General features: G+C 43.7%; 1 protein-coding gene across 1 annotated transcript in view; it reads left to right on the top strand.

Annotated features, from left to right (window-relative positions):
- ABCC3 (ATP binding cassette subfamily C member 3) overlaps positions 1 to 15,786 on the top strand; it is an 804,906-nt gene that overhangs the window by 540,806 nt on the left and 248,314 nt on the right. Inside the window, exons 16-17 of the mRNA XM_069654461.1 lie at positions 6,051 to 6,177; positions 10,376 to 10,552. Of these exons, the coding sequence (XP_069510562.1) occupies positions 6,051 to 6,177; positions 10,376 to 10,552 (304 nt within the window). The remainder of the gene's footprint in view (positions 1 to 6,050; positions 6,178 to 10,375; positions 10,553 to 15,786) is intronic.

Below are 15,786 nucleotides of genomic sequence, written 5' to 3'. Positions count from 1 at the left end.
GATCATCTCCTATCATCTCGATATCTTTATAACCTTAAAATCACAAGGTCAAAAGAAAACTACAGAATCTCGACTTGGGAACAGGAAGGTTTGAGAGCCAACATTGATCACATTTATGTCTCAAGATCCATCTTAGCTCTATCTACCAATCCTGAGGTCAGAAGAAACATCAAAAGTGGTCACAACATCTTATAAACAGGCTGGGAGATACCATCAACACCCTTGCCTCATTATATGGAGCACCAGATACAAACAGAAAAACAGGGTGCGAGCCTAAAACTGAACAACACAGCAATAACAAACGTTGCAGCTAAATATCGTAGAAACAAAGGTGCTATAACCTCTACCGTGGCCTTGGGAAAATTGGACTACAGACCATTAGTACAACCATACTTGCATTTAAGAAAGAAGAACCATATGCAAATCACAACTCACTCACACTCCAGGAACAATTTGTTGGTGGAAAAAAGAAGATGCATGAGACAAGCATTAAGAACGGCCAGGAAATGGCCGACCACAAAGAACAAACTAGCTGCAAACAAGGCAAAAAATCCATAAAACATGGTTGAAACATAACAGACTCCTGCTTTACCAACTTGGCCATGTTGAGATGCCTCAGCAGAAAAAGAACAAAGGACTTCTGTTCCCTGATCAATTCAACAATACACGTTAATGAATAATGTTGCAAAGCAAAAATGGATCGAATACTTCTCAAAACTTTTTGTAAACCCGAAACAACAATCCTGCACAAAGACCATCTGTTCACTACTATATGGCAATTGGACTACGATCAAGAATCAATTGAAGACAAAATTAAAAAAGTTAAAATCCTCACCGGCCCCGGGACCAGACGGGATTACAAATCAAGACCTTAAAACCAACAGAGAGGCCTGGGTCCCTCTAATAATGGACATCTTTGATACATGTGTTAGATCTAAGAGTATCCCACCTTCCTGGAAATCATCTAAAGTAGTTCCTATCTACAAGAAAAATGAAAAAACTGATCCAGAGAACTACTGCCCAATAGCACTCTTTGATGTGCTAGGCAAGCTCTTCTGCTCTTTCTTTTTGGATAAATTCCGCTCCTGGGTAACATCTTCAGAATGCCGAGACCCTTTCCAATCAGGCTTCATTAAAAACTCAGGGACCCTAGCAAATATCTTGGCACTGAGTGCATTGAAGGCCAAGATTCTGGACGGTGGACCGAGAATATTCTTGGCTTTTGTGGACCTCAGCCAAGCGTTCAACCGGGTGAATAGGGACAGACTCTGGGACAAACTGACAGCATGAAACTGCCCCAATTCAATCCTAGATCCAATCAAAAGCCTTTACTCAGGGACCACACTGTGAGTTCGGCTAAGCGGCACGGGTCAGCTCTCCAGAGAAATCCAGACCTCAAGGGGAGTGAAACAAGGCTGTCTGTTAGCACCTTCATTATACAATGCCTATGCGGGCGATATTGGGCAACACAAGGCCAACCTAAGGATTTTTCTGCCTAAATTAGGCAACGACAAAATCAGTTGCCTGCTCTACGCAGACGATATTATCCTGCTTGACCACACAGCAATTGGTCTACAACGTAGATTATTCGGGCTACAAGAATACACAAGGGCAAACTACATGGAAATTAACATAAAAAAAACAAAAATATTAATCCTGGAAAAACGTTGCAAAGAAAAAGAACCTAGAAGATGGTTCATTGAAGAGAAAAATGTGGAAAAAGTGACCTCCTTCACATATCTAGGAGGGACCATCAATTGTAGCCAGCAAGAAACCCAAATGCAAGAAACGCTTTGGGCTAAAATAAAACTTGTAACAGCACAAGCAAAGAAAGTCGACAGAAAATACGGTTGATTCTCAATGTAAGCGACAATTGACTTTTATAAAGTGAAAGCAACACTGGCTATTTTATATGGCACAGAAGAAATGTCTGCTATACCAGACAGTATCTGGTGAAGACTGGAAGGCTTTTTTTGGAAAAAAACACTAAATCTACCGCAAACAACAACGATTGCGTCGATAAGAAGAGAACTAACTTTGGTCTCCCTCAAAGCAACAGTTATGCTAAACGTCTTGATGTTGTACAGGAAAACCAGAATTTCAAAAATTAAAAAATACGAATTAATCAGTGAGGAAACGGAAAACAAACGAAATAAGATGCTGACATCCTGGGTCAAGAAAATGAAAGAACAACTCCAAGATATTGGAAGCTCGGAGACAGAGCTAGAAGAAAATCCAAACAAAACAAAAGCCAGATTGAAAATCTGGGATTGCATTCAAACACTTCAAGATGCAGCTAAAAATAAACTCACTCAACATTTCCACTAAACTTACAAAAAGTTATTGAACCAATTGAATACATGTTAACATTTCTAGATAAAGGTACTCAATCAACTTTCTTAAGAATTTGTTTAAACATTTTAAAGACTAATGAGATACTTGCGATTCAAGGAATCTCTAAAAACAACACATGCCGCTTTTGCAAGGAGGAAGAAACTGTGGAAACTCTAAGACACTTACTTCTATCATGTAGAGGAACCACATCAAACAAAAAACTCACATGGGCCACCTGTTTAAAAACGTCTTTACCCTAGACAAACAACACTGGTGGGACCACCTGATGAGCGGCAAAATGACAAAACCAGTGATCCATGTGGTAAAATGTTTTAACAGTTTTCATCTGGATACTGTAATCATGAACGAAATAGAAGAACCCCCACAATAAAGGAGGGACGCATGACAAGACTCACTTTTAAGGACACAAACTCACAATCTTATACACACCTTGTAAAAACTACAAAGATCAGTTAAAACAAGAATAAAAAATAAAAATAAAAAAGTGCTCCAGCACACGTTTTGATCCTTAGTCGGGGTCTGGTCCCCTGAACCCTGATTGCCATTTCTTTTCTCGGTATCTCTGTGCTGGTTGTGTGTCTCCTCCATCATGATTGATTGGCCCCTGGAAGTTTCATCCCTTGTGTCCTCAGGTGCTTTCCAGTTTCTCAGTCGGGCACGGTCTGTACTTCCTCCTCCTACTCTAGGGGTCTCTCCTGTGAGGTTGCTCCACTTTGAGCAGTGGGTGTAGGTAGTCTTCCCCAACTGGAGTACTTCCTGATAGGATTAATACCCCCCAACCATCTTGGTGCTTACTGCCATGCTCTCTAGGAAGGGCTGATGGACTAGCAACTGAAATCCTGGTCTGAGCTCCAACCTACTTAAATGTAATCTCATGTTAGTCTCTGGTCTTGGAGATGTTTCACCTTTCTCCTTCGACAATTCTTTGTGGATCAACCACCCCAAACCAGTTCACCACGTTATGGCATGTAGCATGTTAACTTGCTTAACCACCACCTCTTTCAGTATATGTCTGGCACGAGCCAGTCTCTGTGCCCTGATCCTCTGAAGGCCTCTTGCACTATCCTGGATGCTTACCCTGGCCTCTCCAAGGTGGCAGTCTGGATGCAGCCAGCCCTTCTATCTGGATATATTCCCAGTTAACCCACCTGGTGTTAACCCACCTCGTGGGCCCAACACAGTCGCTGGACTCGTTCTCCTGCTCCTCTTAAATTCTCACTACTCACAGTTTCAAGGCATATCTGACTCCTTTTATACTGTGGATAGATATGTAGTTGGGCATTAAGAGTTCTTATTCAAACCGCTTATATCACCTCCTACGTAAGTGTGATTGTACCGTGGCCCTTTATAGTATGGTGCAGGTAGTGGTGTAGTCAGTTAGAGCAGCGCCTGTCTGAGGGTCCACCATGTCAAAGTCAGGCAGAAGGATCATGGTGACTTGACAAGCTGATGTTATGCTGGACAGGCTCCTGGGGAATTGGCCTTTTTTCAATGCAGGCCTGAATGCGAAAGTATATGCAGTGGTCAGTGGTCATGCATTGAGCATCCGCTACCTGGTCCTGTCCTCACACTAAAAGGATTTCTTCTTGGGCCTGGTTTGTAATCCATTCTGGCCTTTCTTTCTGCAGCTCACGCACTCGGAGCTGTGACTCCTGCTCCGTGCATGGAAGTGTAAACTGAGCCCAATGCATTTGGCATTTCCCATTCTCCTGCCCGCAGCCTGTAAACTACTGGGTGACATTCCCTCTAAGACCTTCCACACCATTACTGTCCAGGGGTCTCCCATACCCGCCATGTTTCTGACTGGGTATACTTAGGAGGCATATTTCATACTGGGGTTTGGGAGGGTCTGCTTCTGGCATGGATGGTGTCTGGCCCTTACTGGGAGAAGACTGGAGTAGCTCAGTGGGATCCTCCATGTAACTGGTACAGGGGTCACAACATAGAGTGGGTAGCTCTCCCGTACTCTGAATGTTCCCCAGCCTCTCCTGGCTGCCTGTTAGTAATGAGAGGCGGAGGCAGAGAAGTGTTAGAAACTCACACAAAGACTCTCTTGCTGATTGTATGCACCTGTTCCATTTTTGATACCATTCTCTGCATGGAGCAGTACACAGAGTGAAAATCCAAAAGCATTCTGTGCAGGTACTCTGCACCCATCTCCACCTGCATCACACTTTTAACATGGACCAAAAGGCACTGATCCTTGCAGATTGTGTCTGCTATTTTGCATTTGAAAAATGCAGGAGGTGTACATCGAAGTACAAAGTAATGGCAGGTAGCAGCTATAATTGAACCTGGCCGCCGCCATTGCTTAGCACAGCTCTGCTCACATGCAAGCATAGCCGTGATCCTGTAGGACTATCTGGGTGGAGCAGATATTAGCACCGAAAACCCAGGATGCGTAATATACATAATGTGTGAATGATACATTGTCAATTCTGTGGTTACACATTGAATGTGTGTAAACTACTGGATTTCAAAGTTATAACTATACATGTTACTGCTTTGCACTATTGCAGCACTTACAACTAAATCACGGAGGTCAGTGCTTTAAGTGGGCCTGGGCTAGCTGGGGCAGAGCCCCGGCAATCTCCAGAAAGCGATCCCAAGCCGGGGACCTGCCTGCAGGTGTCAACACCTCGGATTAGAAAAAAGAAAAGGCATCGCCTTGAAGTACTGACACCTGCAAGCTGCAGGTGTAACCTTAAAGTGTGGGCTGCCTGATGTCTATGTACTCTGAAACAGGAGGAGGGCTGCACTGGGCTTCCTGTTGGGTGATGACTACTCGGAAACAAAAGGACAGCTGGGCAGCCCAGCCGTCCTCCTGTTTCAGAGTACAGAGCCATCAGCAGCAGGCATCCCTTTCTTTCAAGGAAACCGCGGTGAAAGCGTTGCACCACGTGGCTCCTTGAATGATAGGGCTGCCTGCGGCATGTGAGCTGGGGCCCACGTGTGTCACACCTTTGGGCCGTCCAGCCCCTTCTTTTGTTTAAAATGGGGGCTGGGGCAACTGGGTACCAGTACGCCCCAGTTCTACATCTGTTAACAGCCCCCTCCCTTCCTTATGCGAGTGGGGTCTGTGGCCTAAGTACAACCATACTTTGGCCACACTCCCTAACGAGCGCCCCCCCCCCCCGATTTCTAATCCTACTTAAAGCACTGAGGCACATGGAAGATATTAGTGCAGCTCTGCTCATACAATCAATTGGCAAATGATTGTGGAAACCCGTGATGAAGATTGGTAGATTGGGAGCATATCTCCCTCAGAAATGTACACGTTTTGCAAATGCCACTTATTTTGTAAATCAGAAATTGTTTAGTGAACAGTGTGCAATTTAGCCATGTGCAAATTACCTTTGTGTATAGGGCCAATAAAGATTAATATCCCTTAATTGAGCTCCATAATTGCAAGCTCAGCCCATGATGATTCATACATTGTTTCGTTTTCTTGACCTTGTATGAATCAGAATGTTTGTTATTCATGCCCAGACATCTTTATTCGTTGCAACGTAGTTTCACTTTCACGTTTTAACAACCGGCGTCTTGTAAAGGAAATGATATCATTCGCCGCTGTTGCCTGGGAAACGCGTGCACCGATGCTTGTTATTCTATATGAAGTGGGAAATGCGGGAATGAGTGTCTTTTCTTTCAGTGAGGGACACTTAAACAGGTTGCTTTGTATGTTTCCCTTGCAGTATCAATCTGATGGTCCCAACTGGCGCCTTGGTTGCTGTCGTTGGCCATGTTGGGTGTGGGAAGTCTTCGTTGGTATCGGCTCTTCTCGGGGAAATGGAAAAGTTAGAAGGCGAAGTCTCAGTTCGGGTAAGTGACAGTCAACCGCATATGCGTTTAGCTTTTCAAATTGAATATCAAGCACGTGGTTGCATTACTCCATACTAATGGATAACATAGCGATTTGATTTTAAGCCTGAACGGATAGTAGTCTTTTTTCCTAAACATTTCTCTAATAACTTGCCCATTTCATGTATTGGCTAAATATTGTGAACACACCACCATTGAATTAGTTGTGTACATTTGTTAAATGTTCATTATATACTTATATAGTAAAACAAGTCCTTCAAACCAAAAGAAAAACTCCTAATTACACATTAATGAGCCATGGCCAAACCCATAAATATGGCAGCTAAAATCACAGACCACTACAAAGGAGAATACGTGTTCAAATAGAAAGATGTCAGTAGGCTATCATTCTCATGTCATCCTTATTCAATGAAGGAGGATTTTAAAACCACATCTTTCCAGTGTAACTGGTCTTCAACACAAGTTCTCCTATCATTCTTCCTTGTGCGATTTGTAACTATTATTGTGTACTTGGATTGGCCTGCAGGGCAATCAGGCAATGCCCGATCCAAAAATGCAAAATGCTAGTGCGGGCCAGTTTTATTGGCCAAAGTGGGCCACTTTTCTGGCCAATTTGGTCCAGTTTGATGAGTTGCTTCACTATGTGGCTAGTATTTTTTTTGGACCATTGTTGTTGAATAAATATTCTTTAAAATGCACAAGTTATATCACATTTTATCAGAAAGCTTCCCCCTCGGTACTATTCAAACAATCTGTCACAAAAGGAACTAATTACCATTTGCAGCTGTGGTCCACTTTTTCATTGGTGCCCAAGACAATTTTATTCCCCAGCCTGACCCAGATACTTAGAACTCGATTATCTTTTGTAATCCTACATTGAGCGTTTTAGCAAGGCCCACATAATTGCTCCAACAACCTTTTTGCTTTTCTCATTCAGGTCCCTGAATTTGGTAGCTGATTTCATCAGTTTGAAATCTGCTTTAGAATCACATGTTGTGCATAGATTTTCACATAGGGTTTTGTGTGAAGTATAACAATGGGCCTCATTACGACCCAGGCGGTAAGTTACCGCCTGGGCCGTGACTTTACCACCATGGCGTAAACTATGTTTACGCCATGGTGGTTGGCGGACTTACCGCCCCATTCCGACCTTGGCGGGGCGGTAAGTCCCCAATCCCCATTTACCCTTCCCCATTCCCATTTTTGCCCCATAGGGCATAATGGGAGTGGGGAAGGCGTTAATTACGCCACCGTAAATTACGGTGGCGTAATTAACTCCATGGTCCCTTAGCGCCATGGATTTTAACACCTGCTAAAAGCAGGTGTTAAAAGCACCATGGCGCTAGGGGACCTCGTAATTGGCGGTAAGGGGTCGGCGCAGCTAACGCTGGCGTTAACCCCTTACCGCCAGGGTCGTAAAGAGGCCCAATGTGTTTATGAAACTTCAGTGTTTTTAAACACTGAATGTACTTGTCTTTAGGCACTTAAGGGGTTAAAAATATATATTTTCTTTAAACGTTGCATTGCAGCAGACTCCAAAGACATGTGTTTATGGAACTCTTTCAGCTCATGCACCAAATTAGGCCCTTTAAGCACACCAGTTTTCTTCTACTTGTTACCCCTCTCAGCTGATTCCTGGACTTTCAGGTCATGGTCCGATACCACTTATTGAGATCATCAGGGCTTGCACAATGTGGAAATTACTTGCTGTGGGTCGAGGAAATAAATTCTTCTTATCTGACCAATGTCTTCCTCATCCCGAAGTTCCCACACTCATTGTCTATGACCCACCAACACCTGCATCTATTTCACTCCTCCCACGAGAGGCAATGTTTTTCTTTCTTTGTGTTTATGGTGCAGCCTTCCTGCACAGAAGTAAGGGCCATCTTCTGTCTCGCACCCGCTCTAAACCAAAGACATTTGATCTGCATTCAATGCAGGCCCCGGGGCATTACAAGGCATAAAATAAGCAGTGTCGCATAGCAATTTGCTATGCAATTCTGTAGGTTTGCTAATCAAATGGACACTTGTGTAGCAAAGTTGGCTATTTAAATTGCCCTCTTCAATAAAAGTACAGCTTGCCCCACATTCCTATCTTACCCTCGGTGTTCTCTTCACTCTGTTTTCTCTGTTCACTTCAAGTGCTAATGCAGAGAAAGTGCAGCAGTAATCGTCTCCTCCACTCTTGAGTGCCAAGGGCACGTGTGGGAGTGCTAGGCAGGAATTTCTTTCCGCTTTCAAATTGCAATCCAGAAGTAATCAGGATGATACTTTCATTAAGCTTTCTATATCCTGTCTGGCAAAAAGATGTATGTGTCAACTTTATATTTTTTTAAAGATAGTCATGCAATTCCATTCCTAAAATTTAAGCTGTTGTATAATGCATAATTACAATATTTGTACTGTAAAACAGTGCATCATCACCATGCTTAACAGTAAAGTTTAGGTTAGTGTATCTAAGTGTCACAGAGTCAACTATATTTTATTTTGTTGGGGAAGATGCATCATATTGACGAGTGAACACTTTTGAAAATACACCTGATCACATGATCAAATGCTTTTGGTGACAAACCTTGTTCTGTAACCTTCAGGTTGCATACATTTTGCAACTGGTGCTGAACCCCGAGCGAACCCATACTCCTTGATATTCTATATTATCACCATGTTGCTTTACCCTGAAAGTGAGATGACTAAAATATTCCACTTAGTTTGCCCATTTCTCTGCCTGCTACGCAATCCACTCTTAGTCTCTTTCCCTCCTCTTACATAATACACAAAGCCAACCAGATGCTTATGCAAAGTAGTGATCAATAGTTCCAACCAGTCTGTACATCTACAAATCTACTGCTATACCAAACACTAGTTAGCCTCCAGAGTAAGCTTTGCTTTATGCTTATGATTGTATTATATATTACCACCTGTGGGAGACAGCTGGCCAAACTGTTTTCAGAGCCTTTTTGATCATCTGTATTTATGTGTGTCCATTCATGCAGCTAACCTTTTACATTTTACAGACTCACCTATGGCTCGCAAAATCTTTTCGCCCACTCGCATAGTAGAGTAGATTTTAAAAAGGGCGAGTCTCATTTACAACAGAAGTTTGCTTTTTTTATTTAACATCTTTGTTGTTTGCAGTAAATATCAAATAAAAGTTTCACTGTGTATGGTGGCCTCTGGGAGGCAGCAATGTACCAAACATAAAGTGGGTTTGTAGTAACATGCACCATTTGATAGAAATCGCATTTTAAATTTGGTGTCCTATGTTCCTATGGGTCGAGTGCATTTCTCTTAGGCTGAATAGGTAAACTAAGTTACCCGACCTCCAGGTCTTGCTGAAATGTAAAGAATTGGAAAGGCCTGACACCTCTCACTAATGTCTTATTTCGGCGGTATGCATAACTGCTGTATTGTTGCTCATGTCATGTCGTGTGTACAAATAACGTCTTGTGACATTAACAATATCAGTACAAAATTGCTAATCAAATGGGTCTGTTTGCTAATCAAAAAACATTTAATTAGCAAACTCTGCTAATCAATTTCTGAAAACGAATGTATGTCTTGCATTACCTGAAGCGGTAATGCAGCCCCAGCGAGGGGCTTATTGCTTAATTAGTACCTTGGCCTGTTGGGCTAGGGTACTAATAGAATCTTTTTGGATGTTGTGAAACTCCATTGGCATTTCACAACTGAAAAGAAAAAGAGAAAATAAGATGGCCGCCATGGAACAGGGAGAAGGGACTAAATAGTCCCTTCTCACTTTCCATGGTGGTGTGTCGTAGATTGGGAGCAGACACATCGGGAACACTACTGTTCTCGGAGCAGAACCAGAAAGGGGAAGGTTAGTGGGGCAGGTGAGAGAGGGAGCTAAATCTGTGGCAAAGAAGGAGGGTGAACAAGGGGGGGAACTTGCCTTGTTTGCCAGCAGGGGATATGCGGCCTCCAGCCCTGAGGAGGCTCAGAGTGGCCGGATTACCGTACAGTAATGTCCTCACTCTGAGCCTCCCCCTTGGCTGGGAGAACAAAGCCACGCCCCGCAAGGTACTAATATTTAATATTAATTTTAGCATGGCCTAATTTGTGGAATAGCCCACAAATGGTTTACTGACAATACTGTATAGTTATTTAGCAATGCAAGTTAATACAAACTAATGAAAATATGTCATTCAAAATTTAATATTGGAATTTTTCCATTCCTAAGGGTTCAGTTGCCTATGTTCCTCAACAAGCCTGGATCCAAAACTCAACCTTGAAGGACAACATCCTGTTCGGCCAGCCGTGCAATGAGCAGCGGTATCAGAATGTGCTGGAAGCTTGCGCTTTGAAAACTGACTTGGAAATGCTTCCTGGTGGGGACCAAACTGAAATCGGTGAAAAGGTAAAGCCCACACTCTGTCTACTTTCCGGGCACATACTTGCTTCCGCTCTAGGGTCCAAGGAGGATAGCTCAGCGGCAACGTGCTTGTCTTGGAAGCAAGACAACACAGAGCAACACAGGTTCAATCCTCGGGTCCGTGCTTAGAAACCTCTGGGTATTAAGCGCGTTATAAATAACGTATGACATCATATCATATCTATTTGCTGAGGTCCCCGGACTGCTTCACATTATACAGTGTAGGGCAGGGTGGGAATCAGCATTCACTACTTCAAAGAACTGTTGCACTCTGGAGACCCGAAAGGAAGGTACATTTCAGCACACACTCAATAGGCCTTGATAGAAAAGAAGCATTCACAATAACAACGCATTTCCTGGAGTCCTTTATCGAAGGATTACCACATCAGGTTCAAGATACAAGTTAAAGTTGAATTTTACCCAACATATTAATGTTACTATGTGTAGTTTAAAATCTGTGGAGCAATGCTATTCCCCACATCCACCACATCCCCCTTCTAGTGAGTGGTGGATGAGGTTTGGGTGCTAACAGGTATGGGGAGGGGAATGGCTCCTCAAGGGGAACCATTCAATTACATTTAATTACTTTTCTGGCACAGGTAAACTGAAAGTGTATCGTGGTGGGGGTGACCATCCCCCACCGCCCTGCTCCTAGCTCTGCCACTGGTCTGGTCTGGGACAGTTCTCCTGGGATATTGATAATGGGAGCGGAATCATCCATTGTAAAACCAATATCAAGCAAAGGCACCTGCTGGTAAAATCCATTACACTTACAGAAAATAACTGATTGAACAAAACATAATTATTAATGCAGCAGTTTGGTTCATAGTCAAAGGAGAAATCACAAAGTGCCTACTTGAAGAGGGATGTTTGAAGTATTTCCTCTTCACTAAGGGCCTGATTCACAGAGCGTTTTTCAATGGGATTGCAGCAGGGAAGAGCAGTTTCTGGATTCCCCTTGTCTCCCGGTGCCTGCTTTAATGCAAGTTGAACAGATGCACGTACAACGTGAGTCTAACATTCCTGGTGGGCGAGCATGGAATCGGCACTTTGCATGCCAGTCCGTCCCCTGGTTTAGCTTCATACCGGTTGTTGGCAGGACAGGGGCGTGCTTTCAGATACAACCCCTTCCTCCTGCCGAACGTCGGCAGCAACACCCCAGCAAGTTCCACACTGCTGTGGGGGCAGCGCTTGGCAACTGTCAGCAGAGACTAATTCCTTCCTGAGAGGCTCAGGCCAAGCGCTAAGCACATGGGCACCTTTCCCTCGCTGCTTCCCGGCCACCACCAGTTTTAAGGAAGCTCAAGGTCATCAGGGCTGGAGAAAAAGTTAAGAAAAGCAGGTAGAGTGAGGGCTCTGCTAATTGCTGAACAAATACAATGCAATCGTTCCATTAAATTGCAGAAGATGGCTTTGACAGAGTGTTGATTGGGCGATCCCCTGATATTGAAATAATGGAAATGGTCAAATCGGAATTGTCCATCAATATGAATAGCAATGGATGGATATTTTCCACATATTTTTGTATTGACCAATTAGTCAAAGTGAAGGTTGAACCTTCCTTATGATGTTCACTTGAGAACAATGCAGCGATTGTGTCTTGCGGTTGAGTGGGGGTTGTTATTGTGGCCTTTCTTTGGGAGAGGGTGACATGGGGAGTCCAGTTTTCTAGCTCTCTAGGCCTCTCCAGTAGGACTTTACCCATTTGTGATAGCTTAATCTGAAGACTTGTGTGATACATGGAAACAAGAATGGGATGCCATGCTCAGGGGAGTATCCAGCATTGCAAGAGTGTGGAGGGAGGGGAGCCATGAAAAAAGTCCTGCTGCTTTTCCCCCCAAATGCACATTGGAAAAGTAATGCTAAACTGACACATAATTGTTCCTGCCCCTATATGATGACTTGACTCTGTATGGTCTCCCTGCAACATTCAGACAAAAGTGGGACATGGAGCTGTGTGCTCCGGCTCTGCATCTGGCTCTTCCCCTTATTGGGCCTGCAGTGAAGTCAATGGCATGTAGTGTGACACAGAGAGTGCTCCTGCTATACCCCCTATTGTGCATGGAGGGTGCAGAGGAGGAACATATGTCCACACTGCTGTCTGTGTTCTGCCCCAGACCGCTGTTCTACAGGCAGTCAGGCCAAGCAGGAGCATGCAACAACACTGCTATCCTGGGCAGGATGCCCAGGAAAAAGGTCATGCCACAGTAGAATAAGGCTAGACTTGCTGCTCCAAAATGATGCCAGATTAGGCAAGTAGTAACACATACCCTGCTTGGTGTATCATGGATGCTGAGACTAAAAGGCATGCCACAGTAAGAAAGGGCTAGACTGGCTGCTCCAAAATGATGCCAGATTAGGCAAGTAGTAACACATACCCTGCTTGGTGTATCATGGATGCTGAGACTAAAAGGCATGCCACAGTACAAAAGGGCTAGCCTGGCTGCCCAAAAATGCCAATCTAGCCAAGTAATAACACATACCAACTTGGTTGATCATGGATATCCAGAAAAATATGGCATGCCACAGTAAGAAAAATGCTAGTCTAGCCAAGTAATAACGCAGACCATACTTGGTTTTACACCAAGTATGGTCTGCGTTATTAATTGGCGAGAGTGACATTTGGGGAATCCAGTCCAGCCCTTTCTTACCGTGGCATGATGTTCTTTTCTGGGTTTCTAAATCACTGGTTGTGGCAGTGTTTATGTCTCCTCTCCTGCTGAGTTCAAGCACGGTGACGTGTGGGCATGTATCTTGTAAAATGTGCAAGTGCTGCACAGTTCAAAATGGGAAGGGAGCCTCATTAATGGACCACCAAAGACGTGATTACAGTCAATGGGCATGGCAGAGCAGGGGGAACTAGGGAATCATACAGCAGAATGCTGCAAAGGCAACTCAGCAGGTTAGGTGACTTTTGCTGAGATGTTATATGTTTAAACATTCTTGTAAATAATGGATTTGTTCCTATTCCTGCTGCAAAATGTGTTGTCAAATGTGTTGTTTCGACCTGGGATGGGTACAAGTCCCTTGCATCACTCGTGGGAATCTCTGTCCGTGTAGCAAAAAATAAAAACGCAGTCACCCATTAATATATGCCGAGTAAGTGCATGTTATCTTAAAGTGAAATATACAAATTTAGTTCAATTGACCTTTATCCTTAGAGCAGTGGTCTTCAAACTGGGGGCTGGCCCAGGATGTCCAGAGGGGGCCCAGACCCTTTATGAAGGAATTAAGATGGCTGTTTTTAATATACAATATAAGCAGATTTTCTTCTGCTTATATATTCTATTAAAATCAGTCACCTTAAACCTTCCCCCCAGACATCCTCTGGGCTACCTCTGGAGACAAACCCCTAGATGGGGTGGGCAGAAACAATATGCTTAATCAAGGGGCCTTGGTATGAATATGTTTGAATACCACTGCCTTAGAAAGTGAACAAGACAAATTAGCATTTGCCTTTCAAAAATATTATTCAACCTGTAAAAATAGCCAGAGGAGAATTTCCAATAACTATGCTGGCCAAGTATGAAAGGTGCTCACCTTTTACATCCAACAATGTATGATGATATATTCAATGGGCAACAAAATCCAAATATGAGACATACGCTTTAATGACACTTGTATGCGGTTGTGGGAGTAAGCGTCTACACTGGAAACATGATAACCTGTGGTGACATCAAGTAGCTGAATGCTTGAGCCATCAAACTTTTTATTAATGCTGGCCTCAGAAAACCCCTACACGTGCTGCGTTTGCCCTCTGAAAAAAGTGAACGGATGCTGTCCACTCGCATGTATGCTGGATTTGTGCGTAAAAATCAGCACAGAACCAATGAAAATAACCCATCTAGTCAGTCCCCAGGACTGCCACCTCTGTCACGACACCCCTGGGCAAATATTCATGACTCACTTGCCCTCTCATCATTTCCGCTCCTCATCCCCATGTTTGGTTTTCAACCATACTCAGTTTTATAAAGATGACTTAAAAAGTACACAAACTATACTTAACTACTTATAGAAATATGGTAGGCAAAAAGTGTACAATTATGACATTATTCCTCCCAGCTTCAATGGAAGTCTACAAATAGCAGAATGCAATTCAGTAGAAGCCAAAAAATGGCCTGTGGATTTAGAAAATGTATTTTCAGGACGTGCAACAAAAGGTAATGGGCCTCATTCCCAGTAGGGCGGTAAGGGTTAACGGTCACCGGTAACGAGACCGGTGCCGTTAAACCCTTACCGCTCTACTACGAGTTCCCTTTGCGGGTCCTTCATTAATGCCTGCTTTTAGCAGGCGTTAAGGCCGGGACCCGCAAAGGGACTCCGGGGTCAATAACCGTACCGTAATTTACGGTACGGTTATTGCCGCCTTCCCATTGTGCCCTATGGGGGCTCAAATGGAAATGGGGAATGGCACTGGTGAATGGGGAATTACCGGTCCCTCCGACCTTGGAATGGACCGGTAATTACTTCATTCACCAGACCGGAGTTTGGACGAGTTCGGAGGCAGCCATGCCGCAAATAGCGGCGTGGTTACCTCCGAACTGGGAATGAGGGCTAATATGTGAAATGGTTTCCTGTTTCTGATTTAATTTTTGGAAAAGTCATGCTTCATATATAATTTGAGAAAAATGTTACATACTTTAACAGCTCTGTGGTGTGTTAAACATGTACATTTGGAAATAAGGCAGATCATTTAATATATCACACAAAACAGTTTTAAACTGTCCTGGAGGAGAGCATATATGTTAGGCAGCTAACTTGTACTTTGCGTGGGCTTTCAAAATAAAAATCCTCCTTTGTAATTCTTAACAAGGGAACGTTAAGAACATCTTGTCCAAACAATGGTCTCTTAAGTGAGCCATCTCGTGTAAATCACTCCCACTTTAAATGCTCTGCTAGGAGGAAGAAAGTGATAAGCAGTACTTAGGGCAAAGGTAAAATGCTGCCAAGACAATGAGTGTGCTCAGCAGGAACACTGCGCTCCTGCTCAGCGCTCTCATTATCCTGCCAGCAGCACACCTTTCCTTTCCCGTTCGGCACCCAAATGTCCACTGGGGGGGGTGCAAGCTGCCCCACCTTCCCCTGCTCGATACACCACTGGACATGCTCCAATCAAGAAGCGATGTCCATAGTATTGTGTTTCCTTGGGCAGGTCATACCAGGAGTGTTGTGCTCAGTTCCAAAAGTAATTTATTTGATGTTGTGTTTTACTCTGGTTA

This window comes from Ambystoma mexicanum, chromosome 3q (genome assembly GCF_040938575.1).
Source record: "Ambystoma mexicanum isolate Mex_15411 chromosome 3q, UKY_AmexF1_1, whole genome shotgun sequence".
Taxonomy (NCBI): domain Eukaryota; kingdom Metazoa; phylum Chordata; class Amphibia; order Caudata; family Ambystomatidae; genus Ambystoma; species Ambystoma mexicanum.
Note: the sequence above shows the minus strand (reverse complement) of the source record. Positions and strands in the feature narration are given on the sequence as shown.